The following is a 19,501-nucleotide window of genomic DNA, read 5'->3' as shown; positions in this document are numbered from 1 at the left end:
CACTAGAAGATACTAGTAAGCAGCAATAACCCTCAAGAGAATGGCAGGTCTTAAAAAGAGAATGAAGCACTGATCTCTACAATCTCTCTGGCCTGAGAATCAACATGTCAGCTGGTGAGATGATGCAGCAGAAACAGAAAGCACAGCATATCAGAAAGGTCTGTTCAGGAGGGAAAAAAATCTGTATAATCATAAATCAAAACAAGAGAAGGAAACAACAAAAACCACCCTTAGTGTGGAGGACTGAATCAGCTCTTAGAGCCTGGCTATGGAGCTCCAACTTCCTAGGGGCATTCTTCCATCCCTTTGTGACATTGCACCCCATAATGCTTTATGGAAATATGCTTATGAATGTAAATATGACATAACTGGAATATGTTTTATGCTACATATACCATGTAACATACCTCTGCAAAGGTTATGATCTACTGAATATATTCATCCTATTTGTATGCATGTATCATTTTTGTATTCAAAGTTATAAATATTGGCTGTCTACTTGTTTGATTTTAAGTAAGGCATTTGGGCAGCTTCTTTAGAAAGGAATTTAAAAATGAAGTGCCCAATCAAGAAACACTTAGCGGACAATGGATCTTGGAAGGCTCCAATCCACATAAGAAGTCTACCTGAGGACACTCAAGGTAGCATGTGAACAATGGCTGCTACCTATAAGTTCTGAGTCATGCATGGACATGTGACTTGCCCATGTGAATCCAAAACTCCATCTTGTAGCTGGGATTCTACACAGGGGGAGGGAGGGGTGTCCACCCACAAGAGAAAGTCTATTTAGACTCCTGGGAGACCCCTCCATTTTGTCTTCGGCTGGCTCAAGAGATAGACTCTCCACCCCTAAAGGTTACCTGAAAGAGACTGAAACAAAGGACAGTAACCACAGGGATGGGAGTGATTGCTGGACCCAGACTAGAAGGAGGCTAGTCTGTAAAAAGAAGTTTACTGGAACACCTCTGAGAGTGAGATTTCATCTGTAATCACGTTCTTACTGTATTAGGCATAGACTTGCATGTTTTATTTTATTTGGTAATTTACTTTGTTCTGTCATTACTTGGAACCACTTAAATCCTACTTTTTGTATTTAATAAAATCACTTTTTACTTACTAATTAACCCAGAGTATGTATTGATACCTGGGGGGATAGGGGGCAAACAGCTGTGCATCTCTCTCTATCAGTGCTATAGAGGACAAACAATTTATGAGTTTACCCTGCATAAGCTTTATACAGGGTAAAACGGATTTACTTGGGGTTTGGACCCCATTGGGAGCTGGGCATCTGAGTGTCAGAGACAAACACTTCTTAAGCTGTTTTCAGTTACGCCTGCAGCTTTTAGGGGAAGTGGTTCAGACCTGGGTCTGGATTTGCAGCAGGCTAGCATGTCTGGCTCAAACCAGGCAGCACACTGAAGTCCCAAGCTGCCAGGGGAAACAGGCTCAGGGATAGTCTCAGCACATCAGTTGGCAGTTCCCAAGGGATTTTCTGTGATCCAACCCGTCACACCCTTCATTTTAGCACGAGCACCAATGGAAGGGAATGGGAAAGGGAAGCGTGAGTCAACCCCTTGTATACTGAGGACCGGGTAGAGCACCTGTATCATTCTCAAACAAGAGAACCTAACTTTGTACGAGTATCATTTGAACTCCAAGTAGAATCACTGCAAATTTCTGATACAGAGATCGTAAACATCAAGCAGATGGCACTGTCCATGTAGTACAATGGGTTCTGTGTCTTACTGGAACAAAAAGGTCTTCCAACCTATACATTTGATCCATTTAGATTTTTGAATGGAATAGCTTGACTTTTGTATGCTTCTCTAATCCCACAAGCAACCTTGAGTTTTTTCTAAAAGGTTTCATCAACCTAATCAATAACTAACACCTTTTCTTGCACACCAAATCTATGTAACTAGGTCCCTCTCACTCCTGAATGAGGCACAAATCTCACAACCTCCATCACTTGGGACACTTAAAACTAGTTTGGACAAAACTAAAAAAGGAACTGTAGACAAAGTGCCCTGCATTGGCAAGAAGACGGTCTAGGTATAATAGGACCTGTCCTCCTTTAAAGTTCCCTGCAATGTTACTGTTTAAAAAAAAAAAAGATTTAAAAGTTCAGTATCACAGCCATTTGAGTCATCATTCTAGAACTGCTTTCCCCCCTTACATTTGTTAACACTCCTCTTATTCTGCATTAATTTATTCTGCTTGCTTGATACCTTACCTCTACTCTTTTTACTCTGCAAATCTTAACTTGCCCTACCACCCACAACTTTTTATTTAAAGTACACTTTGTTTTTGTTAAGTCTGAAAAATTTTAAAGAATTGTAGTCTGCTGCATCTTCGTTATATTTTATTGGAGGACTCCTCATTGGTGCATTTTAATACTACTTCTCCTTGCACCTCTCTAGATTTCTTAATTCCTGAAATCAAATACCCTTGAACTGATGCAGTCTGGTAATTCATTCCTTACTATGATGAATTAAAGTAGCCTGAGATTGTGTCTCCCAAATTTGCCTTTATATTTTCAATAGTTTCTCCCTATTAGTAACAGATTCAGAATTTCTAGTTGGAGTTTCTGATTTCTGGATCATTTCTGTGTCACTTACGAATCCCTTGATGAAGAACATTTGCTGGATAGTATGGTGTTCTCTGGAGTAAAATACCATAAAATTGGGTCCAGAAATTCTTCATTGTTACTCTCCTCTAGATCGGGTAATTCTGCAACAAATGCCTACACTGAACATTCAGCCTACAGCAACTGAGATGATAAATTGAATGGAGGATACAGATGGAGACATTGACCAAACTGGGATTATTAGTCTTGAAAATTGGCAATCATAAAGCAACTTCACCTTTAAGCCTCTCAGAGTATGGACCATCTTTTTGTTCTGTGTTTGTACAGCGCATAGCACATAGGGCTGCTAGATTCTATGGTAGTGCAAAGCATAAACAATGATAATAACTACTGAGTTTTTAAGCTAGTTTATGGCTATTATAAAATTCAAGCTTAAGGATCTATTTAAGATCACTAGAACACTGTAGCCAGGACTGGTAGCTCTACCTATTCTTAAGGTTACCTGACATTTCCCATTACAAGTTGCCTATAATTTTACTAAACTTTAACTGTTCGGGCCAGAACAAGTAGCCAGATGAAGCAAGAACACAAATACTTGGGGAGGGGAAACTGGATCTGAAAGCCGGGACTGGGAGCCAGTGGAGATTGGGAGGGAGCAATGGAGGATGGGGAAGAGAAAGTCTGATTGGGGAAAAAGAAAAGGAGTACTTGTGGCACCTTAGAGACTAACCAATTTATTTGAGCATGAGCTTTCGTGAGCTACAGCTCACTTCAGAGCTGTAGCTCACGAAAGCTCATGCTCAAATAAATTGGTTAGTCTCTAAGGTGCCACAAGTACTCCTTTTCTTTTTGCGAATACAGACTAACACGGCTGTTACTCTGAAATCTGATTGGGGAGTTGTTTCTGGTATTAAACACACCAAGATAACGGGCAGAATGCTCTCAGTGGAGTGCGCAGACCTCTAGAATCTGGTCCCTCTAAGAGTCAATTAGAACCAAGCATAAGTTTCTAATCACAGTGAAAGATTTATTTGTTGGGTCAAGTCTTTAATTCTTAACACTGATTAACTACAGGGAGCAGGTGTTCTGTTATTAAATCTTAAATTATGCATAATTTATTTCTTTGCAAATGTCTGTTTTTACTAATGTAAGGTGCCTAGGTGATGCTTCCAGACAGATAAGTTCCTTATATAGAACTAACCAATAAATTCTTCCACTGTAAGATCAGCAATTTCCCCATCTTGGATCAAGTTCTAACTATATGTGAGTATGGTCAATGTAACTGAATGTAAAAATCCTACATAGACCAGAAGAGAGTAAATGGGCAGCAGTTGCTTGGTTATGAGGGAGGAGCTAAATGTTGAGACCCCAGCTGAGCTGGTGTCTGTCCGGGTGGGAGAGCAGACTTTCAGCTCTGCTATCAGGAAAGGAGATGGCTGGGGGCCAGGAACCAAGGAAGACTGCTGCCTATAAAAGTTTCCCCAAGGGAAGGCAAGCTCAACAGAAGATAATTGCCTTGTTTGGCTGTCAATGACTGACTTAGGTTTGCGTGACTGAGGTGCCTACGCACTTCAATGATAATAAAAATAACAAAAAAGACTTTTACTATGATATATCAGCCTATTGGATGAATTTGAGAAAACTCATTTGACGAGAAAACAGAAGTAAATGGCCCTGGAGATGAAATATCAGCTGAATGAAAGGGATGAGTTGTGAAGAAACAATATGGACAGAAGCTGATCCATTGAGTCATAGGCTTGAAAGATTTTAAGCATGAAGCCATGAGTATCAAGAGAACAGACTCTTCCTGAGAGACCCTAAAAGAGAGTCTTTGATCAGATCAACGTTAAAGCAAAACAGTAAAAAAACAGAAAGCCAATAAATAATGTGGAAGAATTTCCACGCTACTAGAAGGAAATCTGGTATGAGGATGTTCAAAATAATCAGTCAGTGAACTGGATTAAAAACATGAGTGAAAAGTTTAAAAATCAAACAGAGGAATACACAAGAAAGAAATAGATGAGATACCGAAAGGAATGAAAAATTGGAAAATACCTGGACCAGATAGGGTTTGTGGATTCCGGCTGAAATGCCTAACAACTCTCCATGATTGTTTCCTTGAACAATTTAATAAATCTTTGAAGAACACATATTTGAGGAACAGATGTCCAAGACGGATGATGACAAGTAGAACCATCCTCAAACCAAAAAAGGCTTCAGTGATCCTATGAATTATAGTCCAATCACATGTTTAATCAACATGTGGAAACTTCTAACAGCATTTCTGGCAAAGAAGATCCAGATAGTAGTAGCTTGCAAGGCAATGCTGTCTCCTGAGCAAAAAGGCTGCATAGTAAACACAAAAGGGATAAAAAGATCACTTCAAGCTGAGCAGCAAGATCACAGAAGATGCAAAATAAAAAAAACACACATGTAGAGATATAGACAGATTACCAAAAAGCATACGATAGCATCCCCACATTCGTGGATCTTTAAGACACTGAAAAGGGACAAGGTTCGTGCAAAGATCATTTCCTTTCTATAGCAGCCTATGGTTAACTGGAACACTCGACTACCTGGAAGGGACTCTCATTGATGAGGTCACAATTAAGAGAGGAATTTTTAAAGGGATTCCTTATCATCAGTGCTGTTTGTGGAAGTAATGCTGCTGCTGACATGGATGCTCTGAGAGATAATCACAATTTATCATATCAGCAAAGAGAAAAACCAGTTAACCATTTGTTATAAATGGATTATCTGAAACTATACAGACATTCACAAAAGGAGATACAGAGAATGATGATGCGTAGAAAAGTTTGGCAAAGATATAAAGCTATGGGTTGGCACGGCTAAATGTGTGCCAGCATCTGTAAAGAGGGTCAGGGGGAAAATCAGATTGCATACAAGTTACTATCCAAGATCTCTCTCAGCATGGCATCTTCAAATACCTTGGTCTCAGGGAAATGTCTGAGTTATAACATGCAGGTCAAAGAAGTGAGAAAAGAATATTACAGGCAAATAAGAAATACCCTAAAGACAAAACTCAACTTGAAGAATTTGATCCGAGCCACTAATATGCGGATGATACCAGTTGTACAGTAAACAGCCAGAGTGATCAAGTGGCATCAAGAGGAGAAGATAAAATTTGACACCCAAACAAGAAAGTTCCTGAAGAGACAGAGTAATTAATGTCAATCAAAATGTGGACATGATGTACATTCGACAATGTAATGGACGGAAAGGTCTGCTTTTTGTGGAGAAAGCAATTTACAATGAGGACTATAACATCAAAATATATGTGGAATTAGCCAGAGTAAAAGATCATCTGGTTGTGATAACAAGTGACAGCCAAGCATGCATCTCAGCCCTAAAAAGCATAAAAGAAAGGAGAAAGCAAATTGCCAGAGAAAAGACTTGGAAAGCTTTACTCAGAAATCAAAGCACAGACAGTGATGGAGACACACCAAACTCATTAGCGATAGAAGATTAACAAACTCATAGCTTGTAGAGGAACAGCTCAAAAGAGAGAGACTATCAGACAGACTCATTATGAACAACACAAGAGCAATCCTTAAGGCTTAATTACACTTGGAACAAAACTGACCTATAGAACTGCTCCCTGAACTGCAGAATATGTTCCAAAAAGGAAGAAACAGGGGATCATGTGTTAAGCACTTGCAGGAGCCTGGCTGGGAGAGCATATCTGAAGAGACAATAAGGCTGCCAAGTGTCTGCATTGGAGTCTCTTCATCAAGTGCAGATGTAAATGAACCATGCAGTATAAAAACCACCGAATGGAAAGCACTCTAAAGAATGAAGAGGCAATTGTCATAGACTGAACGGTGCAGGCAAGCAGGTCGGACATAATTATTGTAGAAAAGATGACAAATAAGACTATGTTTACTAATATTGCTACACCAGCAGACAGAAACATAAAAAAAATGAAAAGATAAGACAGCAAAGTATGAAGAACTATGCCACAGAGTGGAACGATTATGGAAAACTAGAATAAAGACAATCCCTGTGATTTCTGGAGCATTCGGAGAGATCCCTAAGGATTTGAATGAGCACCTCAAGAACATGTTAGGAGTGCAAGGTATAACATTGACCTCCAGAAGAGCGCCCTCTTAGGCACTATAAAAATTTTAACACGAGTCAAGACAACCAGTGCACCTGAGCACCTACAATGCAGGAATTCTGTGGAAGGTTTAATAAAACTCCTGACTACACAAACCTACAGAGTCAGTTCATGGTCAGGATTTATTGGTGAGTCACAGGGATAAAACTTTTAAACGGTAGCTTTTCCCTTTTTAAGCTTATAGTTCTGGTATGTTGTGAAGGCTTTATGTTTAAAAAAACCCCAAACTTCCCCATGATGCAGTAGTGAGAGATGATGATAATTAAAAGCAGTGTGTCCAAACCAGCCCTAATTTTGGATTCTTGATCTGAGACTCCGAAGAAGTCGAATAGCAAGTGTGAATTTGCAGAGGCTGCAGTCTCAAACAACAGTTGCTGGTAAGTAACCTCTCTCCTCTTCAAGTGGCCTCTGCATATTCCCACTTGGAGGAGATTCGCAAACAGTACACCTTAGGAAGGTTGGTTAAGGAGCACTAGGTGAACAAGGGCTGCAAAGGTGCCAAAATAAACATCAACTCTGGATGGCAGCTAAAGAGAGTAGTAGGAGGAAGTGCAATTTTACTCACCCAGATCAGACCTCCATGAAAAACAAATATTTGCTCCAAGCACCTAGAGAGCTTCAATTACCAGCTTTGCAAATTCTTCAAAAAAAAAAAAAAAAAAAAAAAAAAAAGGTAATTTGGAGGTATGTTGCGGATACTAACTTTGTATCAGTTGAATACCATCTGGTATCTCCAGAAGAATGAATACCCAGCGAGCTATAACAAGCCTGTAAAAAAAGACTTGGGGAGATACAGACTATAAACGGGGATAAGGACATCAACCAAACCACATTTTCCATATGGATTATAGTTTAGATGATTGGCAATTTGGCCTGTATCTGACAATCTGGACTGTAGCTATGGCCACGAGGAATTACCTCTTCATAGGTTTATGATACAGATGATCATCTGACCAATAACAGACTAGAGATCCCCAGAGCTTTTTCAAACAAGGCTCCAACCCAAAAACAAAAGATACATGTTCCAGGGGAAATTACCCTGGGGAAACTAGATGAATGTGTCCATCCTATGGTATTCCCAGTGCAACAAAGTGCGTTGTTAATAAAAAATTTAAATTTCCTTTGGCGTGGCCATCAAGACAAAGCAACTACCTGAAGTAATTCGAGCAGCACATGGAGTAACACTTCTATAAATTAAGGTACTACAAGATAAAGGAGGACCGTTGCCACCCAACATATGAGAACGAAAGCTGCAATCACAACCTATGCAGCCTGGCAGAATTCAAACACAGTATTTATAGCAACATGAAGAGGCAAGAGAGGTTTTATTGGTCAAAAGCTATTGCTTTAAAATAGCAGCCACTAAACTTCCAAAGAATGTACCCAGAATTCAGGGTAGAACCCAGGCTCACGTTTGTGCTCGTAACCCAATATGAAGACAACTCTCCAGTGAACTGGAAAGCAAAGTTAAACAGACCTATGATGTTTGAAGACAAAACTGCCAAGATCTGAATAGGGCTACTGGCGTCATCTTGGTTCCATCCTCACTTACCTGGAGGCGGATCTCCTGAACCAAGTGAATCAGAGGGAATATGAAGAAGAGTTCCTGATTCCAATCCAAGAAAGTGGAATCTGCCAATGACATGGGATTTTGTTTGACCCTGACACAGAACTAAACACAATGGATGTTATCCTTGATAATAATGAGATCTACCTACAGAGCCTACCCTGGCATAACAGATAATGTCAAAATGAGATCTAACTAGATAGACAAGGCGAGTGAGTTAATATCTTTTATTGGACCAACTTCTGCTGGTGAGAGAGCAGAGAGACAAGCCTTCACGCTTATTCAGGGCTCTTCTTCAGGTCATTCCAGTAAATTCTAGTCTACACCAGCATCTCACACACTAACTGGCCTGCGTGGACCCTACTAGCACGCACTCAAACTTCCCAAGCATGCATTAATGTAGTACTGTTTGAAAGATGGAACTACATTCATGCACAGTCGGAAACTCTGTGTATGCCAAAGTCCAAACAGGCCAATTAACACATGATAAATGGTACAGACTAGAATTTACACCCATTGGTCCAGACTAATGCACCACGTAGACAAGCCCTAAATCTCATCTGAGAATTGCAAATTATAAGTTAAGTGCTTTATCATTAGGCGCTGTCACTATCTGCATGCTCATTTTCAGGTCAGTTTGGTACAATCAATATGAGAACACTTCTTAGGCATCTGCACCTGAAACAAATTGTTTGCTAAAACGGAGGATGAATGTTCTGGGCACTAGATTCAGCCAATCTAGAGAAAGGTCTGAGGACCTCTGAACCATTTATACCGGACATATAGTCTCACTGCATAGGATTCTCTTGAACCTGCAGAGCTGTGTCTTGAGCAATGGACTGCTAAGTATAGAGTTGATGGCACCAGAAAATGAAGGGTGGTGCACTGCTGGTACCGTACAGTCAGCAGACCCTGACAAATCTTGACAAATTTATTGAGGCTACAGCACCCATTTAGTAAGTGGAATTTCAGAGAGAGTCAACAGCACTGACATTGGACTCAGCTGATTTGGACAAACCCTGGGACCTGGGTATTGCTGATTCTGAGTACGTACCCCCTTTGACAAGCAGTTTGCCCAAATTAACAGTGCTGGATCTTTAGCACCAAATTATGACGACTTAGAACAGATCTTAGGTCCTGACTGCCATTTCAAGTGCGTACAGAATGACTTCCAACTAGTGGTTCACCAAAGCCACTGGTGATATATCTTTGGAACTGGTGGAACCAGGGACCTTAGCACTTCTTATGCTGTGTGCCAAACCACTTCAAGCAAGTGGCTCAAAAGACTCAATTATACTACATCAGCACCACTAGACCTCATCAACCTGAATGTCAACTTAATGTCACTTATATTGGTTCTGGATTACTTCAAGCAAGTCAACGGTGCTGAAACCTTGGCATCAAATTCAGATGATCCAGTCTCTGTTGGGGATGTTAATGCTGTGCATAATTAACATTGGGCCACTTCCTCAAGAAGTTCACCAGAGTCCGCAGTACTGGATTGTAGGCACTGGATTCAGTTGAACGCGCATGAATTAGTGCAATTTATAGCGGGCACCTAGCCACCCCTGGTTCACTACAGCCTATGGTGCCAGATCCTACACACAAACTTAGGTGAACCTGTAGGGATCTAGGTGTTATGTCAGTGGTCCTGGGACCTCCGTTGTGTGTTGATCGTGCTGGGACCTTGACAATAGGCTTGGGCAGCCAGTTAAGACTGGGGACCATTTAAACCAGGCAAAGGCTCCAAAGCCAGAGGTGCACTTACAAGTTGCCAGATTTATTCGACTGAGCTTGAGAAGCCTTCCCATCAGCAAAGTGAGAAGCACCTCTCTCACTCCATATAGGTCCAGATGATATCCATGCCAGATGGGGATAATTTTACTTTTGTTAAAAGAAATCTGTAGTAACTGACAATCTAAACAAAAACAGCCCTGAGAGGGCAAGAGAAAAGCAAAAACTGATGAGGAAAGAATCAAGGATACTGTGCATTAAAAGCTCAGAACACCTTTGGCAGGTAAGAAGGAACTGAGGGGCAATTGGGGACACTGCTCCTTCTATACCCTTGGAATCATCTGTCAGGGGAAAGTGAAGGAGAGGCAAGTGACCCCCAAAGGGACAATACTCTTCAGAAGATTCCAGAGCTCAACACTAGGAGTTGCCAGTCCCAAGGGGAATATGCAGAGACCACTCAATATAAGCTTCTAATATCCTATAATCGACCCCTTTATCCACCCAGTTCCTCTTTTTTACTCTAAATTTAAAAGAGAAGGGATCCTGTTATTCCCCAATTTAAAAAAAAAAAATCCCATAGGAAACTGATTCTCATCATTTCTAGTCTTATGCAACAGGACATCTAATAATCCGTTTATAAAATTCATATGCTCTAACAACATACTTCTGCTTCTTATTGTTCAAGAGGAGCAACTGTGATCTAAAACAAATGGACAATATAGAAACCTCCCATTTTCTAGATTTGCAAGTCAGCAGATGTTTATACTTTTGCTTCAGTGCCTGTTGATTATAAAATGCTGTTCTGGGCAGGTATCTGCCTGGAGCTAATTTAAAAACTCAGCCAATTATGTAAAAGAGAGCTATTTCCATGAGGAAATGAAAGCTAGCAGCTGAGACTGTAAAAAAAATGAAATCCATGGAAAGTAAGGCAGCTAGCTCATTCAGATTCTGGCTTGAGTATAAATGTTTAATCAAAAATGGATCCAGGAAGTCAGAAGATAAATAAAATGTCTTTGAGGAATCTCTTATTTTTAGGGTAGCAGTCCATGATTTTGAATCCCATTGTTTTGTTTCCTTCAATTTCAGATATTTTCTTAATTCTATAATATATAAAAGCAGAGAAAGAATAATGGTGAAATTTTATACAAATGTTTCCTCTTCTTCCACCCTGTTCCATGATGTGTTTAGGGGTGAGAACATTTAGTTTCTTCTCCTTTCCTCTTCATGTGGAGAGGGTAGATTGGAGAGGGACCTTGCAATTCCAGCATTATGAGATGGTGCATCTGTGCTCTTCTTTAATTAGTGTGATACCTCTCTTGTGGCCAGTATGCTGCCGGGCTGAGTCAGCGGCATATTAATGTCTACACTGACAAGGCCTAAGGCGGCAAATTTATAATAGCAGCCAGAGGCTGTTTCCCCCGGTGCCGGTTCATGCCCTCTGCCCCCGGCCCCGCCCCAACTCCACCCCTTCCCTGCCCCCCATTCCCCGTCCCCTCCCTGCCCCTATTGGTCCCCTTCCCCAAATCCCCGCCCCATCCCTGCCTCCTCTCCTGAGCGCGCTGCGTTCCCTCCTCTTCCCCCCTCCTGCACGAAGCTGTTTCACGCACAAGCATTGGCAGGGAGCGGGGAGGAGCAGGACCTGGCGGTGCACTCAGGGGAGGAGTCGGAGGCTGAGTGGAGGTGAGCTGCGGCGGGGGGGCCGGGAGCTGCTGGGGGGTGGGGCGGCAATTATTTCAGGGCCTAGGGGAGGCAAAATCATTAATCCGCCACTGGGCTGAGTAGGGATGGTTCTCCACAGGGCCATGCACTGAGGGGTAATTCCACATCCATTACAGAAAAGCACTGATTATAGTAAATACCACTGTCACGCTTATTGTGTTCCTTTACTGGTTTCAGAAGATTAGTATACAACTGAATCTCTGAGGCTTACACAGTGCATCCTTACTGAAGTCCAGACAGTTGTTGGAAACATTGGCTCCAACTCATAAATACAGAATATTTTCTGGAAACTTTCAAAGATCAAAGTTTTTATAGCTCCTGGAAAAAATTCCATTGACTTTAATGAGATTTGTATCTACCCCTCAGTGAACTCAAATATTTAAGTGTATGAGGTAACAGAAGCAAACCAAAGGCAGCTTAAAGTGAGGAACATCATTTAAATTCACACATTTTATTCATGAAATAGTGTATTTTTTAAAATATGCATACATAGCAATTTAATAATTTAAAAAAAAACACAAAACCCCCAAAATTTATACATTAATTTTCCAAAAAGGAAAGACTAATTTATATAGATAATTGATGCAGGTTTTATGTAACGCTGGTCAAATTATCTTGTTGGAAAAAGTTTTCATCCAATTTTTGGCAATATTTCCAAAAATGGATATTTTAATTAAAGCATTTTGATTTTCTTAATGTTTTAATTATTTTCAACCTAAGTTTTTTTCTTTTTCCATTTTTGTTGAATGTTCATTGTTTTATTTGTACTTGTTTATCTTTTCCACTTCAATATTAACTGGTCGCCTTAATCAAATGTTAAGATTAAAAACTTCAGTTTTTCAAATATCTCACAATAAAAATATATTTGAAAGTGAAAAATATTAACAAATATTCTACTAAATTTTTGAAAAGTAAATTACCAGTTAGTTTTGAAAATCAGCAGAATGACAGTATCTTGAAAATTCTGTGAACTTTTCCTTGCCATCCCAAACATATTCAAGTTTTGAGTGAGCCCAACTCAGTTGAATACTGTATATCCTTTAACAACCTCAGCATACACACTAACACACTATAAATATTGCTAAGAAGATACAAATTGCTCAGCCTCCAAAAGACTTACACAATGGGGACTGGATGCCCAGCAGCCTTAGACTCCTTTGAAAATGCCAGCCTATGAATAGTCTCAACATAATGTTAAGCATCTGCTTAAGCCTTTGCAGGGTCAGGGCCAAAAAATGCATCTCTGCCACCATTTCCTCATACAAAACATTAACTTCTGTACTCTGGAGAAAATGGGACACCCCCAGTTGCTCACCCCCCACCCTCCGGCATGAGACAGTCACCATGAAGAGGGCCCCCTCAGGAATCTGTCACTGGAACCTTGCAGGGGGTCCCCTGTCGCCTGTCACTGGAACCCTGCCAGGCCCCACTGGTTGCCAGCGCCAGAGTCCCGCAGCCCCTGGGGCTGAAGCAGAGAATGTCACGGAGGTCTCTGGAAGTCATGGATTCCGCAATTTCCATGACACAAACGTAGCCTTAAGCATGAGTGTCTAGCAGAATTTGTCCTGACCTACACAAGTCAGTAATGGTCACCTTATCACAATTATGACTCAAAGTGATAATGTTATCTAATGAAGACAAGCCCTTACAGGGAGGCTTCTACTGGGAGACAGCATTTGAAATGAATATATCTTACCCTCACACACTGGGCAGCATTCCCCAGGTACCTTAACAGGATTCAGGCAACTCTGTCCACAGGCTGTTGCCACACAGTGAGGGTCTCCATTGATACACTGGCAGAAAGTGCAGTCATCTTCTCTCCATCGATCTCCATGTGCTTGGATCTGACCATTGGCATAGCAGCCAGCAGGGTTATTAACTGGATATACTGGATCTAAATCAAGATAAATTACAGTAAGAAGAGACAGTTTATTCTCCCTGTTATGCCTCGAAGATATTTATAAACATGCAATTTGATATCACTGTTATGGAGGCTGGCCTTAAGACCCTTTTCCCTTTCTGGAAAAGAGCCCAACGCATTCCTGAGGACTTGGTCCTCAGCCAGGTGATGGGTCTGGAGCAGCGGTTCTCAAACTGTGGGTTGGGACCCTAAAGTGGGCCACAACCCCATTTTAAGGGGGTCGCCACGGCTGGCGTTAGACTTGCTGGAGCCCAGGGCCGAAGCCCAAGCCCCACCACACGGGGCTGAAGCCTAAGGGCTTCAGACCTGGGTGGTAGGGTTCGGGTCACAGGCCCCCCTGCCTGGGGCTGAAGTTCTTGGGCTTCGGCTTTGCCCTTCCCCCAGGGCTGTGGGGCAGGGGCTTTGCCCCCCCCCGCAACCGGGACAGCGAGATTCAGGCAGGCTCAGGTTTCGGTCCCCGCTCCTAGGGTCATGTAATGATTTTTGTTGTGTCACAAGGAGGTCATGGTGCAATGTAATTTGAGAATCCCTGGTCTGGAGACCCAGGTAACTCCTTTTTCATTTACACTTGGCGAGAAGATTGAGCCCTTTTCTTTCAGGGGCTAACCTTGTCACTATGATCCATGCTTTAGTCATCTTCAGATTAGGCTACTGTAATATGCTCTGCATATTACAGCCACTTGGAAATTCAGCTGGTACAAAATGCAGCATCCTGATTGGAAAGGGTGTTTATGACAGGAATCAAATTGCTCCAGAATGCACACAACTTACAGTAAATTTCCGAGTGTATTTTAAGGTATTGGTTTTAAACTATGCAACACCTTAAATGGGTTAGATCATGGTTACCTCAGAGACCACTTCTCTTCCATGTGATACCATGAAAGGTGAGACCCAGTTCAAGCCTTGTTTTGACAGACAAGAAATATGGATTTCAATTTAAATTGTGCTAGCTCAATCTCATTAGTTTAACGTAACTGAAGAGCCCATTCAATGCTTTTTAAAGTTTTTCAGCCATGTTAAGCTAGCTCGACTGAGCTCACACAATTGAACTCACACCACTTTTGCCTTGATTTTTGTGTCTGGGCATAGTCTCACAGAAAGCTGGAGGTAGGATATTCTCCATTAGAGCTCCTTGATTATGGAAACTGCTACCTCCCCCAGAGCCCAGATGCATGACCTTTAAGTCACATTGCAAGGATAGTTTGTTCTACCATTTTTTTTTCCTGAAGTGAAGAAATGACGGTCATCGGTGAAGCAGCGTACACAAATCGGAGTTGGTGGTATCAGATGCGTCTATTGTTTTAGTTAGCTGGTTTGAACTGTAATTGTTTTTATAAAAATTTTACTTGCCCAGAATGTTAGATGGATGTATATTTTAAAATAAAACTAAATAAAACCAATCTTTCAAGTCTTTTGGCCTCTGGTGATCCTAGTACATTTAGAGGCACAACGCTTGACAGCACGTAATTTGAATCAAATCTCAAATTCAAATATAAGAACAATTATTGAGGTGACAATCAGAGGTCCTGCAGATCCAGCCTGGGGTAGGAAGGCCCAGGGTAAGCCTAAGGCTGATTAGAGCCTAGTAACAAGTGTTGAAAAGTGTGCACTTGTGAAGAACACATACATACTGTGAGTGCACATTGGTGTAATTATATTAAAAAAATGGATAGGAGACTGGATGTTCAAATGCATAATATAGTTCTGCAGTCACTATGAGAGGGGATATCAAAAGAATAGACAAACGTGAGGGAGTGGCTATTTCCCAGTAGTTGCATCTATGCATATACAGATAATCCTTACAGAAGTGGAAATTCTTAGACTCGTTTGAAATATTCCACTGGACATACTCTTCACCTACCTAGCACCTCTGTGTACTCTAAATACAAAAATGGTGTAGGGATTTTTGCCCCAACTTTCAAATACAACCAATTTAGACAAATTCAGCAGAAAATATAGGCGCTGACTCTGTGGGTGCTCTGGGGCTGAAACACCCATAGGAAAAAAAACAGTGGATGCTCAGCACCCTCCAGTGGCCCTGCTGATCAGACCCTCCCCCTCCCCCACAGCGGCTCCCACCCATTGGTGATCAGCTGTTCAGCAGCACGCAGGAGGTGCTAGGGGGAGGAGCTGGGGCAGGAAGAGGTGAAGCAAGGGAAGGGCACACTTAGGGGAGGGGGCAGAACAGGGCAGGAAGAGGTGGGGTGGTGCAGGCAAGGGAAGAGGTGCGCTGGGGTCTGGGGTGGAGCAGGGGATGATCACCCCTGGGGAAACCAGAAAGTTGGCACCTCTGGCTGAAAAGATTTTTTTTTTTTTTGGTAAAAAACTTACAAGGAAGAGAAAACAGGGTTATAACAAACTATTTTGCACCCTTAACTAGAGTAAAGTGGACACTAGCAAGTGAATGCTAGAATATTAAAAACATCATGTTAAGAGACTCATTTCCAGATGATTCCAATTTATATACTATGTAGGATTGCTAACAAATCAGTTAGGTTCCAAAACAGTGTGACCTTCTACATTAAACTGCATGTAGAATAAGCATACACAAAAATACAAACTTAGATTTCATACTTCAGGACCTAACTCTATTTTTTTAATACTTTTGTATATTATATGTGTATAATTAGCAAACAGACTGCACTTTGTTTTCTAACTGTTGAAAGGCCATGAATTTACATTGGTGAGACAAGTTCACCCTATAAACCACCTGGTTATGTTGTTATTAACACCCGGTGACCTTAGGACATAAAAAGTAAGCCTTCCCCTATACTTCTTGGGACTTAGCATTGACAGCAGATTGCGTGCTTAGTGTCTTTTGTGGAAAAATCCTTTTTTCTCCCTGTGTCCCCCCGGTTTTTGCATAATACAGAGACATACATGCCACAATGACATTACTTTGCTCTATCAGGTCAAGTTCAAAGCTTTAACAGTTATTTGCATTACTCTGTACAACACAGTTTCATCTCTTGGAATTTAAAACTCCAAGACCTGCTTCCTTGTTACTAAAGAAAATGAGATACGTGTGCCTCAGGGCATGTTACTGTAATCATCATGCTTATGTTTGGGAACATACCTCTTCATACTGAGATTTCTCTTCAATATTCATGCAAATGAATAATGCTATTCTACATATGCTTTCCCACGACTACAAAGAAAAGTATATTTTGATCTTCAGGAATGTACTCAACTCATCCAAATTAGCAACGGTGCTGATGTATTTTGTTCACAAACACAAAAAGGAAACATATGTATCTCTATTACAATTTTTTACATTAGATATAAAAAACAAGCAGTAATTCTAGATTACAAAACAAACAATAACTCAAACTAGCACTACATTTGAGACATAGCCAACATTTTAATAGTTAACACTAGCGACTAACAGGAGCAAATCCCAAATACTGTGCAGAGATAAACTTTCCTCTCCCCTAGGTTAAATTCCAGACTATAGATGCGCTTCAAGGATTTGAAGAGAAAACAGTCTTATCTCCAAGAACAAAGGAGTCGAAATGAGTGATACCACCAACAATGAGAAAGTTGGGTTATTTCTTGAAGTTTCATCGGCTGCCCTTATAAAGATACAAACAGCTGTATTCAGAAGACTAACCCTTTGGTTTCATTACAGGGAGAGCTATAGCAATGCCTATAGTTAAGGTTTCCTAGCACTTCCCATTATAAGCCCCCGTTTTCAGTTGCTCATAACTTTGCCAAATTGTAACCATTTAGACTGAAAATTTGTATGCTAGGTTTGTGATTCCCCTCTCCCCCTTTATGTGTCAGTGAAAATTGTTAAGCCATTTCCAAAACAGAGGTTACGGGAAAATAGGGAGTTTTGATAATGTTAATGTTATCCCACTTGTCCTTTGAAGAGCTCTAGTGCTTCTCTGGTTTGGAACAAGAACTTTAATGTTGGCAGGAGATAACACTGGAGTCAGACAGCTGCCTTTTTTTGTACCCATGAAAATCTACCTGGATTTGGCTAAATTGTAGATCTGAAAAATAACCATTTGCACATCTCACCATTTACAAAAGTTTAACAGCAAGCCTCTAAAAAGTTCAAATCGCTGAATACTGGTTCTTCACTGAGCATGCTTAGGGGCCCCACTGACATTTTATCTGCACTGAAAATATGCCACGTCCACACTACCTTCCATCTGCACTGAGGATGCTCCACAGCCCCACAAAGCGTGAGTTCTAATGGAACAGAGTAACAGTAACTATCCCTTTGGGAAAACAGCTGGTCTGGGAACCAGGAGACTGCGAGTTCTAGTCTCACCTATTCCACTTACTAGTATTAATAATTCTGTTCACTTCATACCCCTTATTATTGAACAAGTCTTCATACCCCTAAATTAAGTGACAGTCAGATATCATTCCCCACATTTTACATATTTTAAATATATATTATATTTAAACATATATTAAATATGTTCTAAAAAGTAGGTTGTAGGTGATCTCTTCTGGCAGAGCCAAAAATAGAACCTTCTCTCTAATGTGGTATGCCCAAGTCTCACTTATAATCACACTACCTTGCAGAATGAATGTGCCAAACTTATATGCTTGGCTGTGCCATCTATAACCACCAGAACATACAAAGAGTTTCACAAACCCTGACTCGCCATTTCACCACTCTCCAGCAAATGCTTGTGTACACCACTGATAAAGTAGCTTTCCCATTTCCCTCTCATGGCTAGTTCACAAATAACAACAGTTAACTACTCCTATTGCTTACTCCTGTAACTGTGCAACTAAAGATATGAGATATGAGCTGTGCAACTAAAGGTTCTGTGTAAAAATAATCTAAAACACCAATGACTTATATGGGGATCATTATGGTCTCATATGATGTATTTTTCTTTTCTTTTTTTCCCCAAAATCCTAGGAAATTATACTAAAAACATGACATTAAAAGAACATCAAGACTGCAAAGTCAAGCACCCAAAAGTTATTGAACTTATCAGATTTTTTCCACTTTGTGTGGGTATTGATTGCGATAAAACTGGATGCAACTGAGTGACATGATCACACAGTACTTTTTTTACGGACATCTGTTTCATTCAGTGCACAAGATGGTAAATAAGCAAAATTCTTTAAAAGAAATAAAGATGTTCTCTTTTGGTCAAGGCACTGGACTGGAAACTCAGGACTGCTAAGCTCTTTACCGCCTTCTGCCACAAACTTTTTATACAATGATGGCCAATACTATCAAAATGCACAAACACAAGGAGGCAAAATTAAGGCTGCACAGACCAGCTTAATTCCGGTAATTCTTAACTTTTGAGGTCTTGTCTTTGCAACCATAATGTTCTTTAAACTTACGGGATTTTTATGTAATTATTTAATTTTTCTTACCCCAAACCAATACAAGCCATACTCATTGGAAAAGAATAAGGAGATATCTCTTCTCATAAAACTCTATGGGCGGGACTGTGACTAGCCTTTATACAAATGCAGGAGAGCACTGAGAGATCTTCCACAAGCAATGCATATTGTCATGGATGTATAGAGCAAGTCTTGCTTACTCAGGGACAGTAGATTACACTCCTTGAAGGGGTGTAACAATGGCCACACTCCTCCTTGCTGTCAAGAAATTCTGGAGGAATTGCAGAAGCTGCAGAAAGATTTCTGTCTTGAAAGATTGGTAGATGCCTGTACCACTATTTGTGAGCTCAAAAGTAAAGGAAAAGAGCACGGAGGATCCATCAAGAAACACAATTCAAATAATCAGGAAAATTGTAAGTAGACAAAATTAGCAACTGTAACAAGAAAACAAAACATTGAGGAAAAGAAAGTCCACCAAAAATCCCCAACACTCAGAATAGAAGTAAGTAA

General features: G+C 40.7%; 1 protein-coding gene across 6 annotated transcripts in view; it reads right to left on the bottom strand.

The window, feature by feature from the left end:
• The window catches only part of CRIM1 (cysteine rich transmembrane BMP regulator 1), a 305,273-nt gene that overhangs the window by 109,867 nt on the left and 175,905 nt on the right, over positions 1-19,501 (bottom strand). For all 6 annotated transcript variants that reach the window (XM_074948988.1, XM_074948986.1, XM_074948983.1 and 3 more), the window contains one exon: positions 13,442-13,639. In XM_074948988.1, coding sequence (XP_074805089.1) covers positions 13,442-13,639 — 198 coding nt within the window. The remainder of the gene's footprint in view (positions 1-13,441; positions 13,640-19,501) is intronic.

This window comes from Natator depressus, chromosome 3 (assembly GCF_965152275.1).
Source record: "Natator depressus isolate rNatDep1 chromosome 3, rNatDep2.hap1, whole genome shotgun sequence".
Lineage (NCBI taxonomy): Eukaryota > Metazoa > Chordata > Testudines > Cheloniidae > Natator > Natator depressus.
The sequence above is the reverse complement of the archived record's forward strand: the minus strand, read 5'-3'. Positions and strand labels throughout refer to the sequence as shown.